At 38.7% G+C, this 17,962-nt stretch overlaps 2 protein-coding genes across 3 annotated transcripts; one reads left to right on the top strand and one right to left on the bottom strand.

Annotated features, from left to right (window-relative positions):
- Positions 1 to 3,745: 3,745 nt before the first annotated feature.
- On the top strand, positions 3,746 to 12,044 carry LOC128356793 (rho-related GTP-binding protein RhoA-C). Of its 2 annotated transcripts, none has more exons than XM_053316918.1 (5): positions 3,746 to 3,781; positions 6,277 to 6,432; positions 8,655 to 8,775; positions 8,867 to 8,997; positions 10,188 to 12,044. In XM_053316918.1, the coding sequence occupies exons 2-5, from the start codon at positions 6,277 to 6,279 to the stop codon at positions 10,359 to 10,361; spliced, it is 582 nt and encodes a 193-aa protein (XP_053172893.1). In that variant the 5' UTR covers positions 3,746 to 3,781; the 3' UTR covers positions 10,362 to 12,044. The 2 variants fall into 2 exon arrangements, with proteins under 2 accessions (XP_053172893.1, XP_053172894.1); XM_053316919.1 differs by having other exon boundaries at positions 3,755 to 3,808.
- Positions 12,045 to 13,371: 1,327 nt separating this feature from the next.
- On the bottom strand, positions 13,372 to 16,300 carry tpk2 (thiamin pyrophosphokinase 2). Its single transcript, XM_053317856.1, has 8 exons — positions 16,184 to 16,300; positions 15,851 to 16,101; positions 15,222 to 15,285; positions 15,019 to 15,149; positions 14,701 to 14,819; positions 13,889 to 14,021; positions 13,623 to 13,719; positions 13,372 to 13,475 (listed from the first exon to the last, which is right to left on the bottom strand). Exons 1-8 carry the CDS (start codon positions 16,251 to 16,253, stop codon positions 13,429 to 13,431), a joined length of 912 nt encoding a protein of 303 aa, XP_053173831.1. The 5' UTR covers positions 16,254 to 16,300; the 3' UTR covers positions 13,372 to 13,428.
- Between the last annotated feature and the right edge of the window lie 1,662 nt (positions 16,301 to 17,962).

Genomic DNA, 17,962 nt, shown 5'->3' on the forward strand with positions numbered 1-17,962 from the left:
TCGTTCATGCTTACGGCATTTCTATGCATATACGTCACAGGCAGAAATTGAAGTTGACATGAAATGAAATGCGCAAAAAATGCCATATGCAATGGCTGGCTCCCTGAACCTTGGAGGAGATGGAGCATGAAGGGGGCTGGAGAAAGGTGAACGGACAGACGGAAATACATCCTGCTCTCCAATTATAGTAGAAGGATAGGTAGGTATTTTATTAGCATGGTAATGCTAGCAGGTAGGTAAGAAAGTGAAGCAGCAATATTTTCCCTCGTTTTAACCGGTGCTACACCAAAATCTGTGACCGTCAGAAATGGTGACCTGTGTTGCTGGCTCTCTGCTGAAGAAGTTGTTTATAAACCCAAACTTCACCTTAACCTCAGTGGACACTTCCCGTCCCACCATAATCTAATAGACAGTTGAAAAGGAAATGTGTTGATTGTAGATATATATATTTCATAGATATAGTGATTGTTTACTTTGCAGCTTGGCTGTTTAGTGGCAACCAACATAAATGCAGCCTCTCGACTTCTCTGGAGGTAAGCCACCTTGCGTTAATGTCATGCAGCGTTTCACGGTATCGCAAGTATTTTCCAACAGTGATTAGCTCTTGTTAGGAATATTATAAATGTCCGTGACCATGGATAAATGTCTCCTCTCGTTGTGGTCTTCTCCTCCCGTCGTTCACACCCCTATGTACGGCGTCTCTACACATATACGTCACAGGCTAAAACAATAGTCCCAGTAGCTCCAGAGTCCCAAATGTAAAGTTTAACTGCAGACTATTTATTCACCATTGATGAATAGAAATTGAACTTGACATGAAATGAAATGCGAAAAAAATGCCACATGCAATGGCTCCCTGAACCATGGAGGGGGTTGATGAAAGGTGAACGCACAGACGGAACAACACCCCGCTCTCCAATTATAGTAGTAGGATATGTTATATTACATACAGCAATCAGGCATAACATTATGACCACTGACAGGTGAAGTGAATAACACTCATTATCTCTTCATCTCACCATTCTGTTAGTGGGTGGGATATATTAGGCAGCAAGTGAACATGTCCTCAAAGTTGATGTGTTAGAAGCAGGAAAAATGGGAAAGCGTAAGGATTTGAGTGAGTTTGACAAGGGGCAAATTGTGATGGCTAGACGACAAGGTCAGAGCATCTCCAAAACTACAGCTCTTGTGGGGTGTTCCCGGTCTGCAGTGGTCAGTATCTATCAAAAGTGGTCCAAGGAAGGAACAGTGGTGAACCGGCGACAGGGTCATGGGCGGACAAGGCTCATTGATGCACATGGGCCCTTGTGGTCTGATCCAAAAGACGAGCTACTGTTTCTCAAGTTGCTTAAGAAGTTAATGCTGGTTCTGATAGAAATGTGTCAGAATACACAGTGCATCGCAATTTGTTGCATATGGGGCTGCAGGGTGTCCATGCTGACCCCTGTCCACCTCCGAAAGCACCAACAATGGGCATGTGAGCATCAGAACTGGACCACAGAGCAATGGAAGAAGGTGGCCTGGTCTGTTGAATCACATCTTCTTTTACATCACGTGGATGGCCGAGTGCATGTGCGTCACTTACCTGGGGAACACATGGCACCAGGATGCACTATGGGAAGAAGGCAAGCCAGCAGAGGCAGTGTGATGCTTTGGGCAATGTTCTGCTGGGAAACAAAAATGGTTCAGGAATGGTTTGAGGAGCACAATAACGAGTTTGGGGTGTTGACTTGGCCTCCAAATTCACCAGGTCTCAATCCAATCAAGCATTTGTGGGATGTGCTGGATAAACAAGTCCGATCTATGGAGGCCCCACCTCGCAAGGACTTAAAGATTCTGCTGCAACATCTTGGTGCGAGATAAGACAGCACACCTTCAGCGGTCTAGTGGAGTCCATGCCTTGACGGGTCAGGGCTGTTTGGCAGCAAAAGGCAGCAACACAATATTAAGCAGGTGGTCATAATGTTATGACTGATCGGTGTATCTGACAAACACCTGCACATGGATAAAAACCTGCAGTCATGCCTCGCACAGACGAGGCATACACTGTCCCGCCTTACTGCCAATGGCCAAGGGAAGACAGAACCGCAAAACAGCGCTGAATCAGCCGAGGATCCTCAGGCACACGTTTTACTACTGAGGCAGTGTGTGTTAAGGTCAGCAACGCCATATTAATTTTTGTCTAGCGGAAACGCACCCCGCATCTGCCTCTCCTGTACACTCATGGCGACTGAGTCTGCCATAATGAGCTCCCTCGCAGCTGAGCACCCCCCCCCCCCCCTTTGCACCCACACACACGCACTCTCATTCAGTCTGTTTACTTGTATAGACTTGTTTACACACAGCTGTTTTATGTGTGTTTGTTAGTATAGTGGTAGAATTATTTTAGTTAGCTTCAATGGGTCGACTTTCTTTACTCCCCCCTCTCCTTCAAATCTCACTCTTACATTCAGTAACTTTTCCTTCAGGACCTTATCCACACTGTCTATACTGTCACTCTCTGTATCTGCACAAGCTCCTGTTTTTCTTCCTCCTCTTACAGCTATCTGCCCTTGTTCCACTTCTTCCCATTCACTCTCTCACTAAACTCCATGCTGGTGCTATCTGCCTCTCCTCTTGCCATCCTGTGGCCACAAATGTAAAAACAAATGTGGAAATCTGTGCACATGGATTAATAGATTTAAAGTCAAGCATTTTATTTGATAAAACTTCCGATATAAGTGATTCAAAAGTACTGTAATCTTAATCCACATTTAAAATATTAAGTGGAGTGAAGTTATTCAGACAATCGAGCATATCAGTAACAAAGCAGGGAAATAAAGCATGCGTAAGTAGTTCAGAGAGTCTCTAGGCACTGTAAGAAAAGTCATTTTTTATGTGTGACAAAACAACTTTTAAAAATCCAAATGAAATCTTACCCTAAGAGCTCTCTATGCATGGATGAATAGTGTTAATTGTTTTGAAATGAACAGAAAATGACAAATATCTAGTTCTAACTTTGATAGTGTCTGCCTTTTATAATTACTTATCTCAAATTTTTGTTATCACATTTGTGATTTAAAAAATTGTAATGATCAATAAACAGCGTAGTAGATGCAGGTATTGCAGATGAATATTGTAATGTCCCTTTAATCAGTTTCCTCAAAGCCACAGGAACAGATTTGAAAAGGGAAGTAAAGTGAAGTCAATATGAAGTGTCTTTCTGTTCTGCCCTGAGCTAAATCTCTCAGGCAGTTTCCTCCCAGTCTGCAGTATGCTGCTACACAACACATCTGGATGCTGGTGGCCCTCCTATGCTCATACACACTTGTTTTTTCTAGTCTACACTTTGTAGTTCATTTTTATTTTCATAGTTCAGTTTGACCTTTCTTGCATGTCACCTGCATATATGTACACTAGAAGACAGATAAATTACACAACACATGCATGTAGTATCAACCTTCATTAATTGATTTATCAACAGACATGCATTTAATATCACACTTTTTTATGTACTCACATTTGAGACAAACAGATGGGACGATGTTGATTTAGCAGCAGGGTTTGTATGCTACCTGACAGAAACGATCCCTGACAGACTGAACCCAGGGTTTACCAATGTCTATTTCTTTATATTGGTTAAACTGGGCGATTTTTTTTATGTCTGCTGGTTGGCTATTTTACGCTTCACTCATTATTTTGCGGTGTCCCATTGGCTGAAAGTATGCAGAATGGGCGGACACTATCTTCGTGGCACTGTCGGGGGCGGGGCTGTTAGGACCGACAGGAAAACTAAAGAAAGGCGAGTAACGTTATCTGAAATAAAACGGTAAAATCATGTTTAAGTTTCTATTTAGAATTTGTCTCTGCTTAGATGCGATATAATTGAAGGTTTCTGCTAGAATTGTGTAATATATTAGTCTCAAAATTGTGTGTCCAGCTTGACAAGAGGCCAGCTGTCTGGACACCTTAAGCAAAGTTAGCAAGCTAACTGTTAGCTCCCTTAGATGTAATGGAAACTAGCTAGCTAGAAGTTAGCTTACACTTCTCTGATTCGGAAACAAACGTAGGCCAAAAGTAATATTATTCAAAATGAAGGTAACATTCAGTTAGCTTGGGACGTTGTCTGTAACGTAAATCATTTCACCAGAGGGTGAGTTGACACACACAATAACCTTCAACATTAGAAGTGACAGTTAACGTTAAAAACAGCTAGTAAGTGAGATAGTATAGCAACGTCAACATCACATTCACTATCTACGCCTAGTAGCTACAGTAAGTATTTTAAACGGTCTGTTTGTGCACTTACTTACCATTTGTTAAGCTTTATTTACCAAACTAAAATAATCAGACGTGGCAGATTGAAAATAAATTAAATAAATAGATAAATACAAAGGGGAAGTTGCATGCCATAAATGACAAAAAACTAAGATACTACGCAGAGACGTTATGTGATGCTTGGCAACGATTTTGCTAAGTGCTCCAAAGATTGCTGACCTGTTTTGCATGTCATTGATTTCAGTGTATCTTTGTAATAAGATTACATTTGTGGTAGATTTGGTAAACATTGATTAATGTATTTTACATTTGCCTGACTCATACCTTTTTGGAGGGAGGAATTACAATCAAAGTGAGCAACAACGTCGTATTTGGTTTGTTCCCCTTTTGCTGTTATGACAGCATGAACTGGAGCCGGCATGAACTCTTAAAGTTTATGTAAAACCTGATGACTCATGTTATCTTTGCATGATTTGACTATGTGATTCTTGTCTTTTTGTGATGTCACAGAATGCTTGTCTTTCTCAGTGTTCAAGTGCCTTAGGAATGAGGCTGAGGTCAGATGTGCTGTGGAGAAAAGTCCATGACAGTCAGGACCATGGATGTATTATAAGAGCTGGATACTTCTCTGCTGCTCACATTTGCAGCCAATATTTCAGATAGGTCACTTGCTGTTTTGTAGTGAAAAATCTGCCTGTGCCCCAAAAAGCATTTTCCCTATAGACCACGTTTGTAAAAGAGACATCTGTGAAACTGCTGACAGGACACAGCAGCAAAACAGCAGGTGTACATGGAGAACACTGCAGTATCATTCTCTCTCTTGTTCCTCTCCTCACATTCACCCCTCTTTTACTGCCATAAATAAATAGGGTTTTTTGCAGTCGTCCACTGTGAAATGTTGGCATTTCACCCCAAGTGTTTGACCTTGTTCTCCCTCCTGAGAAGTGGTTTAGAAAGTGATCACAACAACACAGCCTTTTTTGACAGTACTTTTTCAGCTTGGATTCTCTTGCATTCTTTATTTATCAAATTCTATGTCTGTGATGAAGTTGCTTTTCTATCTCTCAGTGAACTAAGCTTGATGATTTGATCTTTTGGTAGTGTGGTGACTTTTGTTCTGACTGATGGTTCTTTGGATAGAGCTGGTGCATGTTGTGTGTGTTTTTAGAGGTCCTGCACTGATGCACTGCCCCCTTACCAACCTTTAGTCTCACTATGATGTGAACCTGAGCAAGCTCCTCTATACTTAAAGTAACAAACTGACGTTGTGACACCGTGACTGAGTTCTGATGCCATGTTTCCACTATCAACATACTGCTTAGTAAGCAATGATCTGCTTTATAACAGGTGAACAGCTGCAAGTTGACTTACTTGAACCAGACTCTGATGAGTAGATCAAATAAAGCTGAGTGTCAAGGAAATCTGACCTTTAGTACAGCTAGCTTAAAATTGATTGCTGATGTAGAAATCTTCATCCTCAGTTTCCTCATGCCATAACTTCTTGTGTTTTTAAATGTTTCTCAATCCTCGAACTTTCCAATTATCTCCAAGTTTGTGTAAAATATTAGATATTTACAGTGTAGCTTCACACTTTTGGACCTCGCTTAAATATTTCCCACTTACCAAAAACAATTTCAGAATAAATGTATGAATCTTCTTTCTTGCAAAAGGTACAACTGGTACCTTTGTCAGTAACTCATCCAGTCATACTGTCACAGGGATACAATTTGTCAAGTCATTTTAAATTAATTTATTTCACTTTACAAAACTTCAATTGTGTAAGTTGTTTTTTGAAATTATATATTAATATTTTCTCTTTGAAAATTCCAATAGGAAACTACTCTAGGTGTAACCTTGTTTTAATCAGGAAAAAATGGTAAAAGGACTACATTCATATAACTCTTTTCAAAGTACTTTTACAATCTGAATTAGATGTTGAAATTCCTGATCAAGTGTATTGATAATTGTGTTTATCCTATATATTTATATTTTATATTGTCTGTGTTCATTTCCTTTCAGATGGCTGCAATCAGAAAGAAACTGGTGATAGTTGGTGATGGAGCTTGTGGAAAGACGTGTCTGCTGATCGTGTTCAGCAAGGATCAGTTCCCTGAAGTTTATGTTCCCACAGTGTTTGAAAACTATGTGGCAGATATTGAGGTGGATGGTAAACAGGTGAGTAGCTGATGTCTGTGTTCTCCATTCTCTTTCAAATTCACTCGACATTTAAACGCCAGGAATATAATTCATGTTATTGAATTTTTTGTTAGTTTGTCAGATATTAAATGTATACAGTGAATGTTATTGTAAACATTACTGTTTATTCTCTAGAAACATTTATTTATATTTAAAATTTGAACAATTTCTAATCCTGTTCTGAATTTTTTTTAAATGTATTTTTATTTTTAAAGCAGCTCTTTAATAATATAAAATAACTATAATAGTATCAGTAGAGAACTGAACCAATAAGGAGTATTGATAAGAGTAATATCAATAACATCCTACAGTCACAATAAGTATGGTATGTACAGTATGTACAGTGTTTGTGGTTTTAGGGGGTGTTATTAGCTAACTACTTGTTGTTGAATATTTGTCCAGCACTTCTGTGAATCTTCTTCACCGGTTGCCCAGCAACTAAGTGATGACAAGATTTGTGGAAGTCACTGAGCCAGGCTGTTGTTCCAACATGCAGTTCCCTGTAAAAGTCACAAACTGCCCATTTTGCATGTCAGTTTCTGTATAAAATCCAACATGTTAACAGTGAGCTTTAGATGTGCTGCTAGGTCTAGACCCTGTTTCCATCCTTTATCATCCTGACTGCAGCTCTGTACTCAACACACTGATATGACACACTGGTAGGACAGACAGTGACAACAGTTCAGTGCTTCATTACCTGCAGTAAAACAGTGAGTCACAGCTCTGACAGGTGGAGGTAGGAAGGATGACATTCACTATCATTCTGCTCACTCATGACAGAAATTCTACATCAGTGCTCTGTATGTTTTGAAAGTTGTGTACGAATGTAGCTCACCCTGTGGTAACCTCAGTAGATGGTACGTTCCAGTCAGGTGAGGCTGAGTGAACAGGTGTGATGGAGTGAGGGAACAGACTAGGTAGCAGCTTCTGGCAGCCTTTTTATTTGTTCATTTACTTTGGTTCAGCTTGAGTTATCTTTGTTCAAATGGAGCTCAACACAACCATAGATGAATATTTATATTATACAATATACACAGGTGTTATATTATATACACCTGTGTTCGGGACACTGTGGTATGGTTGGGGATCATATCCATATTTTCTAGGACTTCCCCAAAATACAAACATTCTGGAGAGACATCCAGGAAGAAATGGAGAAAATCTTAAGATCCTCTATTTTTCTTATTGGAAAAGCACCCAGGTTTACCATTAATCAGTGCTATATAATGCATACTTTGTTGATGATTGCAAGAAAAATGGATACCATTAAATGGATGTCTATGTCTATGTGATGGAACATATGACTGCCCTCCTATAGCTAAAAATGCATATATATATTTATAAGGACATATAATGGACACCTGTTATTCTCTACTGTGGTTAAGACTTTGATTCTTTATGTGATGTATGGACCTATGGTATCCACTTTGAGCCTATACCATGTTTACATAGGTTAGGTAAGGTAAGTTTTATTTTTCCGATCATTTACAAAATAAATTAACAATATATTCCGTGAATAATTTCTGAACAAATGTTCATGCAAACAAAACAAAATAAACAATAACAAAGATAAGATACATAAACAAAACAATTAATATATCATCATTCTTTCCTCATCCCTATATGTTTCTTTTTAATTAATGAATCTCTCTTTTATTTTCTTTGACCAAAAAAAAGGTGCAGACTGAAGCCTGAGCTTATTTTGTCTACCCTTTTTAAAACATGAATTACATTTCTTCAAACTAAACTTACATCAGTAGCAGTGGCTTTTAAACATGACAAAGTCAAATAAATTAAAAGCATGAATATCCAGATACTTGATTTCAACTATTCACAAATCCCCATATTCACTTCTTACATAACTTTCTAATGTTTTGGTTTTAAATAATTTCTTTAATGAAATCATATTTTTACTGTCTTTCAATTCATATGTGTGGAACGAAGCCCAACCTCAAGGCAATTTTGTTCTGTACAGCTAAAATTGCCTGTAAATGTTTATGTATAGCAATAAAGTTAAAAACAAAACAAAAAGAAGATCTATAGGATTTGAGTCAAATCCTTCTCGTAAGTCTGTGTCACTGGAAACATTTCACATTACAGAAGTTGAAGAAGCTCTAACTGTCACTATGTGTGTTGCCTCAGAGCTGATGAAACATGTGAGTGTGTAATAACCTGCTGCTGCTGCTGCTGCTGCTGTGTAGGTGGAGCTGGCTCTGTGGGACACAGCAGGTCAGGAGGACTATGATCGACTGAGACCTCTCTCTTATCCAGACACTGACGTCATCCTCATGTGTTTCTCCATCGACAGTCCCGACAGTTTAGGTGAGACTTTTCTCTTTTCTCTCTGTTGTTTTTGTACCACACACACACACACACACACACTGTTAACATGTATACGTCGTGTCTCATATAGAGAATATTCCTGAGAAGTGGACTCCTGAGGTCAAACACTTCTGTCCCAATGTGCCAATTATTCTTGTGGGGAACAAGAAGGACCTTCGCAATGACGAGCACACACGCAGAGAGCTGGCAAAGATGAAGCAGGTGAGTGTCAGCTCTCTGATGGACTCTGTCACTGTTAATACATCATCACTCGTTACTGCTTCTCACCATGTGTGCTCCACCATGTTGGAAATCAAATGTGTTCATAGTTGTTACACACTGATGCTTCAGTATTAATAATCTAATCATGACATACACTATATCTTTTTTGCAGAAGGAGAATTTTTACTTTTGATACTTGAAGTATATTTTCTCATAATGTTGTATTGAGTAGGAACTGGAATGAAGAACTTCTAATTGAATATTTTGACATTAATGTGCAGAGTTTTTTTTTTAACTTTCAGATTGACAAAACAAAGAGATTTTTAATTCTTTTTGCAAACAACAAATCGTCCAAAAAGACAGTTACACTTGTCTTAACATGTTTTAACATGTTCATGCAAATGAATTTTCTCTGTAGAGCATCCAGAAGCATCTTTTACCTGCTTGTTAAACTAACTACTATTCTAAATCGTTCATCCCCACATCAACTACTAGATACTCTGTAGGTCCTTGTTTTTTTATTATTGGTAGATGCTTTTTTATGATCTTCTTCATTGTGTTCATCAAACTTATTTATCTTATTTAGAATTATTTTTAAATTCCTTCCTATTAACTGCTCTAAACAATAAATTCAGATTAGCACAGATCCTTAGTCTTAAAAAGTATTCAATTTGATGTTAAAAATTTAACTTTATAAAATGTCTAAAATAAGTCTTTTTTTTTAAATTGTGAGAGGTCTTAAACTTTGGAGATGAAGACTGGACAGAGATTGCTCTGAATCTACCTATATGACTGTATCTAGTGTTATATGGGTATTTTATGAATCTTTTTTTTATGGATTTTAGTGTTATGTCTTATTCACTGTCTCCCACATTGACAAACAGTGAATGTAAGAGAGAAGAGGAAGAGGAAGCTATCATAATGGGAAAATGCATGTGTTATCTGCGTTAGATTTTTTGATTATTTTATTTGATGTGGAAATGGTATGATTTAGTTTTAGTTTAGGTATTAAAAGGTCTTAGATTTGATTTGCCCCTTGTGGGATAAATAATTGTCTCCCATTCCTGCCACTTTTACATTGGATTCAGCACTTGGTGTATTTGCATAAGAATTTTCTATCAACTTTGTAAATATCTTCTGATTTCTAGCAGTTGAAGTGATTTATTTTTAATGATGTTTTTTCCAAACAGGAACCAGTTAAGTCTGAAGAGGGGCGGGACATGGCTAGCCGGATCAATGCCTTCGGTTACTTGGAGTGCTCAGCGAAGACGAAGGATGGTGTGAGGGAGGTGTTTGAGATGGCCACCAGGGCGGCGCTGCAGGCCAAGAGACGAGGCAAGAAGGGCGGCTGCCTTCTGCTATAGAGTGTCAGCTCACACAAGATCAGGAGGGAAGGGGGAACCAAACCAGGCCAAGATCAGCATCCCTCCTCTATGTGTGTCACCAGGGTGGGCCAAATTAAACAGGGCTTGTAGAGATGAGAGAGGAAAGAGAAACCAGGCCAAAGGAGGAAAAAGGAAGGTCAAATGCAATGAAAAAAGGGAGTGTGTACATTTAAGGTTCTAGCTTTTAGCTTTCAAGTGAAAATACTGTAATCTGTGGTTAGGACTCATAACTCCCAACATTTAGAGGACATGATTTGTCATTCTTATTTTTCAAAGTGTGGCAGTCTATGTAAGTCATATCTCCAGTACTCTGACTGGAGTACAGTGGTTTACTCCAGAGGAGAGGAGTGTGACTGCTCCACACATGTATGCCTGACTTCATGGCTTCTAGTGTGACTGTGCTTGTCTTTCACTTTTGTCCCATCATTCCATCCGTTTTTAAAATTCTCTTTTTTTCCCTGCAGAAACATACAGCAGCCTAACTTTATGTGGACAAGCCTTTCTCTTTGACAAACTGTAGGATTTGATATAAATTCAGTTAATTTAAAAAGCAGAAAGTTTGATTTGTGGAAATTAAGCATAAATATATAATTGTAAGGAGACCAATTGATTTGAGTGTTTTATACAAGCTCGTTAATGAATGCAACACACTCAATCAGCTTAACTGTATGTGATTGAATTGACGTGGACTGTCAGACACACTGTATGCAGTTGGTTATTGAAGGATGAACTTAATTAGTAAAAATCCTCTAGTCAATAACCATAAATCCTCAAATAGTGGTCAGGGCCTTAATTTACTGAAACTATAGAGAGGAGCAGGCCTTATTGTAAAACAGGGTTTTATTAGAGACGGGACTGAATCTCTGCTCCTGTTTTAATTACAGTTGATGAACTCAGCTCTTCCTCCACCTGTAGTCATGTACATTCCACAGCACTCATTCCATCAATGAAACAACACTTACTAGCTTCTAATCTGAAACATCTGCAGGAAACAATGAGAAATAATTAGTGAAAGAAAACAGTATTTTTGTTAGAAACTCAGGAACAGGCGAGTGCAGCCAGGTTTCCATCCAAATATAGGTCAAATTTTAACCAACTTTAAAATTGGCAAAATACAAATGGTTTTCCATGAACTTTTATATAACCTAATGGCATGACTGAATCACTGATGCAATTCGTGCTGTGAAAATGTACATTATGTAATGAATTTCCAGGTATTTCTGCTTCCTCTCTATGTATTTATCCCTGCCTTTACTTGCTGTTTCTAATGAGACTCACATGATTTAAATAGCAGTTATTAGGGAATTGATGGTATATGTTTATGCCATGGTGTTATTGGAAGTGTATTTTACCTTGTTTCCATTCCGCCAGTTCACTCAATGTTGACAGCTTTTCTTTTCTTGCTTCTTATTCTGTTTTATGATTGTTTTTTTTTAACTCCATGTGATATTCTACTGGCTTATGTTGTATAATTTGCACACATCTTAAAAGAAAAGCTCTGCGTGATTTAAACACTTTGAAAATAATGTCAAATTATAACATGCAAGATGCAAGCATCTCCTAAACAATTGGTTATTTGTAAGAGGAATATTCTTTTGTATACAAATGTATCCTCTAGTTGTCTTTTTTAATGTATTCTAAAGGAAATAAATTGTAACAATGACAAAATCTGACCACTGGTGTCACTGTTCACATACTATTCTACAGATCATGTGTTCACTCAGTGAGAACAGACTGATGCCTTTCAACTGTTTAAATTCTTACTCAGATCCCAAAGTTTCCGCAGACAGCACATATGTTTCAAAAGATGCAGCAGACATGTAGAATGTGATGAAAGTGTGCAGCTTTGATGCTTTCAACAGGCTGATTAAAAATGTTTGATACTTTCAAAGTAGCTCAAGACTTTGGATTGATAGTTAACCTACATAACTTCCATTTTCCCTGAAACATTTAGTCTAATACCTAAATTATTTCCAGTGTTCAAAAGACACCCTGATCATATTCTGGGTTATTAAATAATGAATCAGATTATCAATAATGAATAATATAAAAACATTCTGCCAGCTTCACATGATACAGTATACATAGAGAATGCGGGTTTTTCTTCAGGTGCAGGTGTTTGACAGAAAACACTGCTTCTGTCAGTTATAACTGTCTTTATTAGTATCAGCACAGTGCATGTATGCAGACAAACTCCATCAGAAGTCTCTACAGCTGATCAGCTGTGGTCATCTGTCACCATCATCAGAAACAGATATTGCTTTACATGACACTTCAGAGGAAAGAATGTCTCATGTCTATAAACACATATTTCTTCTTGCATGGTTTGCCTGCATCTCTCCATCTAGCTTTAGTGAGAAGAACTGAAATGCAAGAGAGGGAGACATGGATGCAATTAATGGCAATGAGATGCACCCAATGTGTGATGTGTTGGGAGAATGTGAAAATAGGCCACTGTATTTCTACACAGATGATGATAAATTAGAAGGAAAAAACCCTCACTACGTTTTAGTAAGGTGTTGGATCACCAGAAGAGCCTCAATGTTCCTTAACATTGATTCTACAGTCTGTGAACTCTACTGGAGGGATGAGCAGCACTGCAGTTACTAAATCATTAATATTCTAAATAATGCTGTTACAATAATGCTGAATTAATACTGTTGTCACTATTTAAAACCATTTATGCCACATATAGTGTTCATATCAGTACATGCCTAATTTTAAAACTGAACACAATGAGCTACAAATATGACACTCTTCACTTTTTGTGGATGTGAACTATGACTTTACCCATAAATAATTAATTAATTTTGAGTTAAGTTTTATAAACAATCCTGTAGACATTAGTTTCAGTTGTATATCAGCTTGTGTAAACAGTGCTGACTCTGCTGATATTTCATTTATGGATTTTGCAGATGACAGCATCCCTCCCAAAGCAAGGCTGAACGCAGCTGTCATATAAACCAGAGTCCACTGACTGATGAATGTTCTGACATGTGACTGTGATACATGTAAACAACAATGTGCTTCAGTCTTCAGCTTCACTCTATAACGTCCGGTGCAGTCCGCTCACAAACTCCTGGTAAAACGGCTCTGAAAGGAAAAGCATACGATTAAGAGTTTCTTTAAAAATGATTCATATAGAGTATTTTATATGTCTGTACATTTCTGGAGGGGATCTTTAAGAAATCTGAGGATGTCAACAGAAATCATTTTCTTATTTTGTGGACAGCCACAAACCTTTATCAGGCTCAATAACGGAGTGTCTAATGAGGAAATCCAAGACCACCATAGCACAGTTGGGTTTGAAGTCATCAGTTGCCAGTAGTTCCTTCACCTGAAACCAGGACAGACAGATTACAACATACTCACCATTAGTGTTCATCAACTAATATAAGTGTAGAAATGTTCTTACTTTGAACCCAAAATTACTGCCAGCTTTATGACACATTCTCAGTACATCAATTTCAAGGGAATACTGTTGAGAACATGACAAATATACCAACCTTATCTATGGGCAGGAGGTAAAATGCTTGCACCTCTCCATCACCTACTGTGGGCTTGAACTGGAGGGGAAGTTCCAAATCAAAGACAAACTGGTTTTCTGCAAACACGCCCTCGTCATCCTCGTAAGTGTAGCTAGAAAATGTATAGAAGTGATTAAGTTAAGTTAAATTCCTTTGTAATTTGCTCTTTGTTTTGTTCATTTATCATATGTATTCCTTTTCCTTGTGTTGTTCCTGGTCTACACGTGCTTTGTCTTATTATCAACTTGTCAATCAACTGTGAAGAATGATTGATTGATCAGACTTTTGTGTGGGTTTACTGTATTTACAGAGGTGGCTCAGTTTTTAAATGTGAATGTGATCTGTGCAGATCTTTGTTAAAATGTTTGTAAAAATAGATAACTCAGCTGTACTTCCTCATTCATGCACCCCTCTGTGATGACAGGTGTGGTTAACCATCTAAAAGCAACTACCAGTTCAATAAAGTACAGCACAAAGAGCCATATAGAGGCCATACTTGAGAAACAATAAATCATAAAATAGTATAAACATCTGTATTTGCTTGACATAAGTTCAAAATCTGTGCAAAGTTTAATTTTGTATTTTAAATTCTCTCAGTACAGAAGTGTGGTTCGCTGATGTGTTTTTATCATCTCTGTACATTGGATTAGCTTTACACACGCGCGCACACACGCACACACACGCACGCACACGCACGCACACGCACACACACACACACACACACACACATACTACTTGTTAGTAGATCAATTCATTGTTAGATTCTCTATCAGTGGTAGCATCAAGCTTACCTCACTGTGGATACAGGACAAGCTTTCTCAGCAAGGGCTGCTGGGATACATGCTTCTTCCTGACATTCTTTGACCAGTGTGTGTTTGATGCCAACACCAGCAGCCAAACCACCTGCTGCCTTCAGAGACACAACACATCAGCCCTCCCTTATTCCTCTGTAGACATCACATCAGCCAATCAACAAGCAGCATTTACAGAACTTCATATATTTAAACTATTCAAAATGTTGAGCTATTCATGTAATTCATATCTATAAACTCTTTATAGTGTCTACTATGGCAGCATCATGTCCTGACAGTGTGACAGGTTGAACTCACCACGTTGTCTAGTAGTCCAGGATAGGTCTGCTTTGTGAGGGAACGTCTGGCCAGCCACATGCTGATTTCCCCACTTTCACTAACAGTGTAGCCGTTAACATGGACTCCATACCGCCTCACCCCAAAAAGACCTGTTCAGTAGCATCACAGTTAGCTCACAGGACACTAATATTAAGAACCTGTCACTGTGTGCCCACACTTACAGGTTGCTGCTCTTTCCATCCACATGAAGGGAGGGTCTGAGTATCTCTGCATCACACTGTACTTCTGAAAGATGAGACTGTGTCATATTTCCTGGGAGTCACATGGTGTCAGTGTGAACATGCAGGGTGAATTCAGGCATTAGGATGCAATTCTTCAGTCCACTGTATTTGATGGAAAACAATGCGTACATCCCAATTCCCTTATTAGACTGATTGAGCGGGGGTCGAGTCAGGATGCTCAAGGGGTTTGAGCAGTGATACACAGGACCATCTTTTACTGGTCCAATACAGCCAGGGGCCCCATAAGGGGGTGAAAAGTTAGGATGATTCCCGTGACTGACAGGGGCCCTACATTTTTTTGAACATTAGTTATAATTTAGTTAGTTTTTTTAATTAACATATCTTCATTAATAGGCATTAATATAATATTTAATTTACTATTAAATTATTATTATAAAATTATTAAAATATGTTAAATTGATTAAATTTAACATGGCACCAACAATGGGAACCAAACATGATCCAATGCTATGCAACATCATACCAAATCTAATTCCATGATACCTCTGTGTGTGTGTGTGTGTGTGTGTGTGTGTATGTGTGTGTGTGTGTGTGTTTTCCTGTCTCACCTCATCTCTCCATCCTTTCAGACAGCTCAGTGAGCTCTCTCCTATCAAAGATCTCAGAGATGTGAGGACAGCGTCCACAGCCTCAGATCTCTTCGTGTAAGAGTCTAGCCTGTGAGACAGGGACACAGCGCCACCGTGCGGCGGATTGAACACATCTGGGTAACGCGTCAGCAGCGTCACTATACGCGGAGGGATCCAGCCTACCTGTGTTCCTTCTATCTCAAACCGAAAGCAGCTGGAACGACTGGAGCCTGCGGGGAACAGTTGGTGACTGGTTAGCACAAAAACATCATTTCAGCCATTCATGGAGACACAGTCACACAACATGTCTACCTGCTGAATAAAAGTTATTCATTCTACGGAGGAGTTGCAGTATGTCTTCTGACCAGGCACACACTGCCATGTTCACCACTGAATCTACAGCAGCTTCTTGTCCTGCTCTGCAACTCTCTCAATGTGTTCACCAGTCGATAAGTTTCCTAACCATAAGCACCGATTTCTTCTTCGTCTCCTTCTGCTGTTTATTGGTGATTGTAAACATCTTTTGGGGCTATTGCTGCCATCTGCTGGATTTTTAGCACTAATACAGACAGTGTGTGTACTATTTACAGCGTTCACTTTAAGTGCTCCTGTTCACATTGTCCATTCTACCGACTGCCCTCTGAATCTTTTTATTCTACTTGCTTCTCTCTGTTTTATAGTTGCTATATTCCAGGAAAACATGAGTGTTTCAGGATGTACACACGCATAATCCAGTAGGATGTTCTCCTATAACGTGCAAGTACTGAATTAACCTAGTGTCTGAGCATCAGTCTGCACATCTTAACAGAATCTCTTTGGCGTTTTTAATCTCGTGAAAATCCCTACTATTCAACACCCTATTTGGTTTACTCTTCTTGCTACTGTCTTTAACCTCTTAAATTCCAATGGATAGCACAGCACTGGATGTTTTCTTAATTTTCTATATACTCTATTTCTGCTCCTTGCAGCTATATTTCATTATTTATTCCACCAAGGAACCAACATCTGGGATTCATCTTCTTTCTATCTCTGCTACTACATTTTGAGCCCTCCCCTGAAATCATCTCATTTAGCCTGAGGAAAGTTATATCTGGGAACTATCTCTTCCACTTCTATTCTCTCTCTCTCTCTCTCTCTCTCTCTCTCTCTCTCTCTCTCTCTCTCTCTCTCTCTCTCTCTCTCTCTCTCTCTCTCTCTCACTCTCTCTCTCTTTATTTTTTAAAATATTTTCATTACCAAATCTGCATAAAATTGGATATTGATCACTACCCAGTGTAAATATGTCTATAACACCCAACTCTCCAATTATGGGTATGTTTGAATAAGCACATGATACATCTATGTGACTGTAAGTACTCCTTACAATATATGTGGTTGGCCTTCCAGCGTTCACTACCAGGTCACACCTAAACAGGAATTCTTCTACAGCTACTCCATTGCTGTCCTTGCTGTCACTGCCTTATAAATGATTATGACCATTGAAGTCCAACCCATATAATAGCACATCTTACATGCTTTATTATCTCATCATATGCTGACAATACTAAATACAAGGATTATGGCTAGTCCTTCAACAGCCAAATACTCAATATTGGAACTGATATCAAGTCTCCCATACTAGAATCCTGACTTAATAAAAGTTTCACACCCCTGCCTGATCTGTCACTGTCAGGCCTATCTTTTCTCAAACATTCATATCTTGGAAGTACAAACTCAAGGCAGTGCTTTAACCATCGCTGCCTCATTGTGTTACTGAAAAACAGCAGCAAAATACAGCACATTATATCATTTACCTACAGTACTGTAGGTTACTGAGACATACTGTAGGTTTACACAATGTTTTTCCTAATAAAGAGGGGTGGAGGGAAATGGGTTACTTGTGTGCACTGCACTGGGGCCTTGTGGTTTAGCCAGCTATTTGAAAGACATAGGAAAACATCCAGGGTTTGGGTTAGGGTTTGTGTCAGTGTGGGGATTTGCACACAGTACAACATTTCATGATGATAAATAACAAATACACAAATGAAAGACAACAGTTATTCAGGGTCAGGAGTCAGGTCTGACTCTTTCAGCCTTCTCTTTCAAATCTAT

This window comes from Scomber japonicus, chromosome 4, assembly GCF_027409825.1.
Source record: "Scomber japonicus isolate fScoJap1 chromosome 4, fScoJap1.pri, whole genome shotgun sequence".
Taxonomy (NCBI): Eukaryota; Metazoa; Chordata; class Actinopteri; order Scombriformes; family Scombridae; genus Scomber; species Scomber japonicus.

What these genes read in the sequence shown, in the direction of transcription:
- LOC128356793 (XM_053316918.1), top strand. Translation starts at nt 6,277, where the DNA reads ATGGCTGCAATCAGAAAGAAACTGGTGATAGTTGGTGATGGAGCTTGT. An exon ending in TTGAGGTGGATGGTAAACAG is followed by an intron (nt 6,433 to 8,654) that starts GTGAGTAGCTGA and finishes GCTGCTGTGTAG; the next exon opens with GTGGAGCTGGCTCTGTGGGA. An exon ending in AGCTGGCAAAGATGAAGCAG is followed by an intron (nt 8,998 to 10,187) that starts GTGAGTGTCAGC and finishes TTTTCCAAACAG; the next exon opens with GAACCAGTTAAGTCTGAAGA.
- tpk2 (XM_053317856.1), bottom strand. Translation starts at nt 16,253, where the DNA reads ATGGCAGTGTGTGCCTGGTCAGAAGACATACTGCAACTCCTCCGTAGA. An exon ending in TGAAAGGATGGAGAGATGAG is followed by an intron (nt 15,286 to 15,850) that starts GTGAGACAGGAA and finishes CTCATCTTTCAG; the next exon opens with AAGTACAGTGTGATGCAGAG. An exon ending in GATGGAAAGAGCAGCAACCT is followed by an intron (nt 15,150 to 15,221) that starts GTAAGTGTGGGC and finishes GCTACTGAACAG; the next exon opens with GTCTTTTTGGGGTGAGGCGG.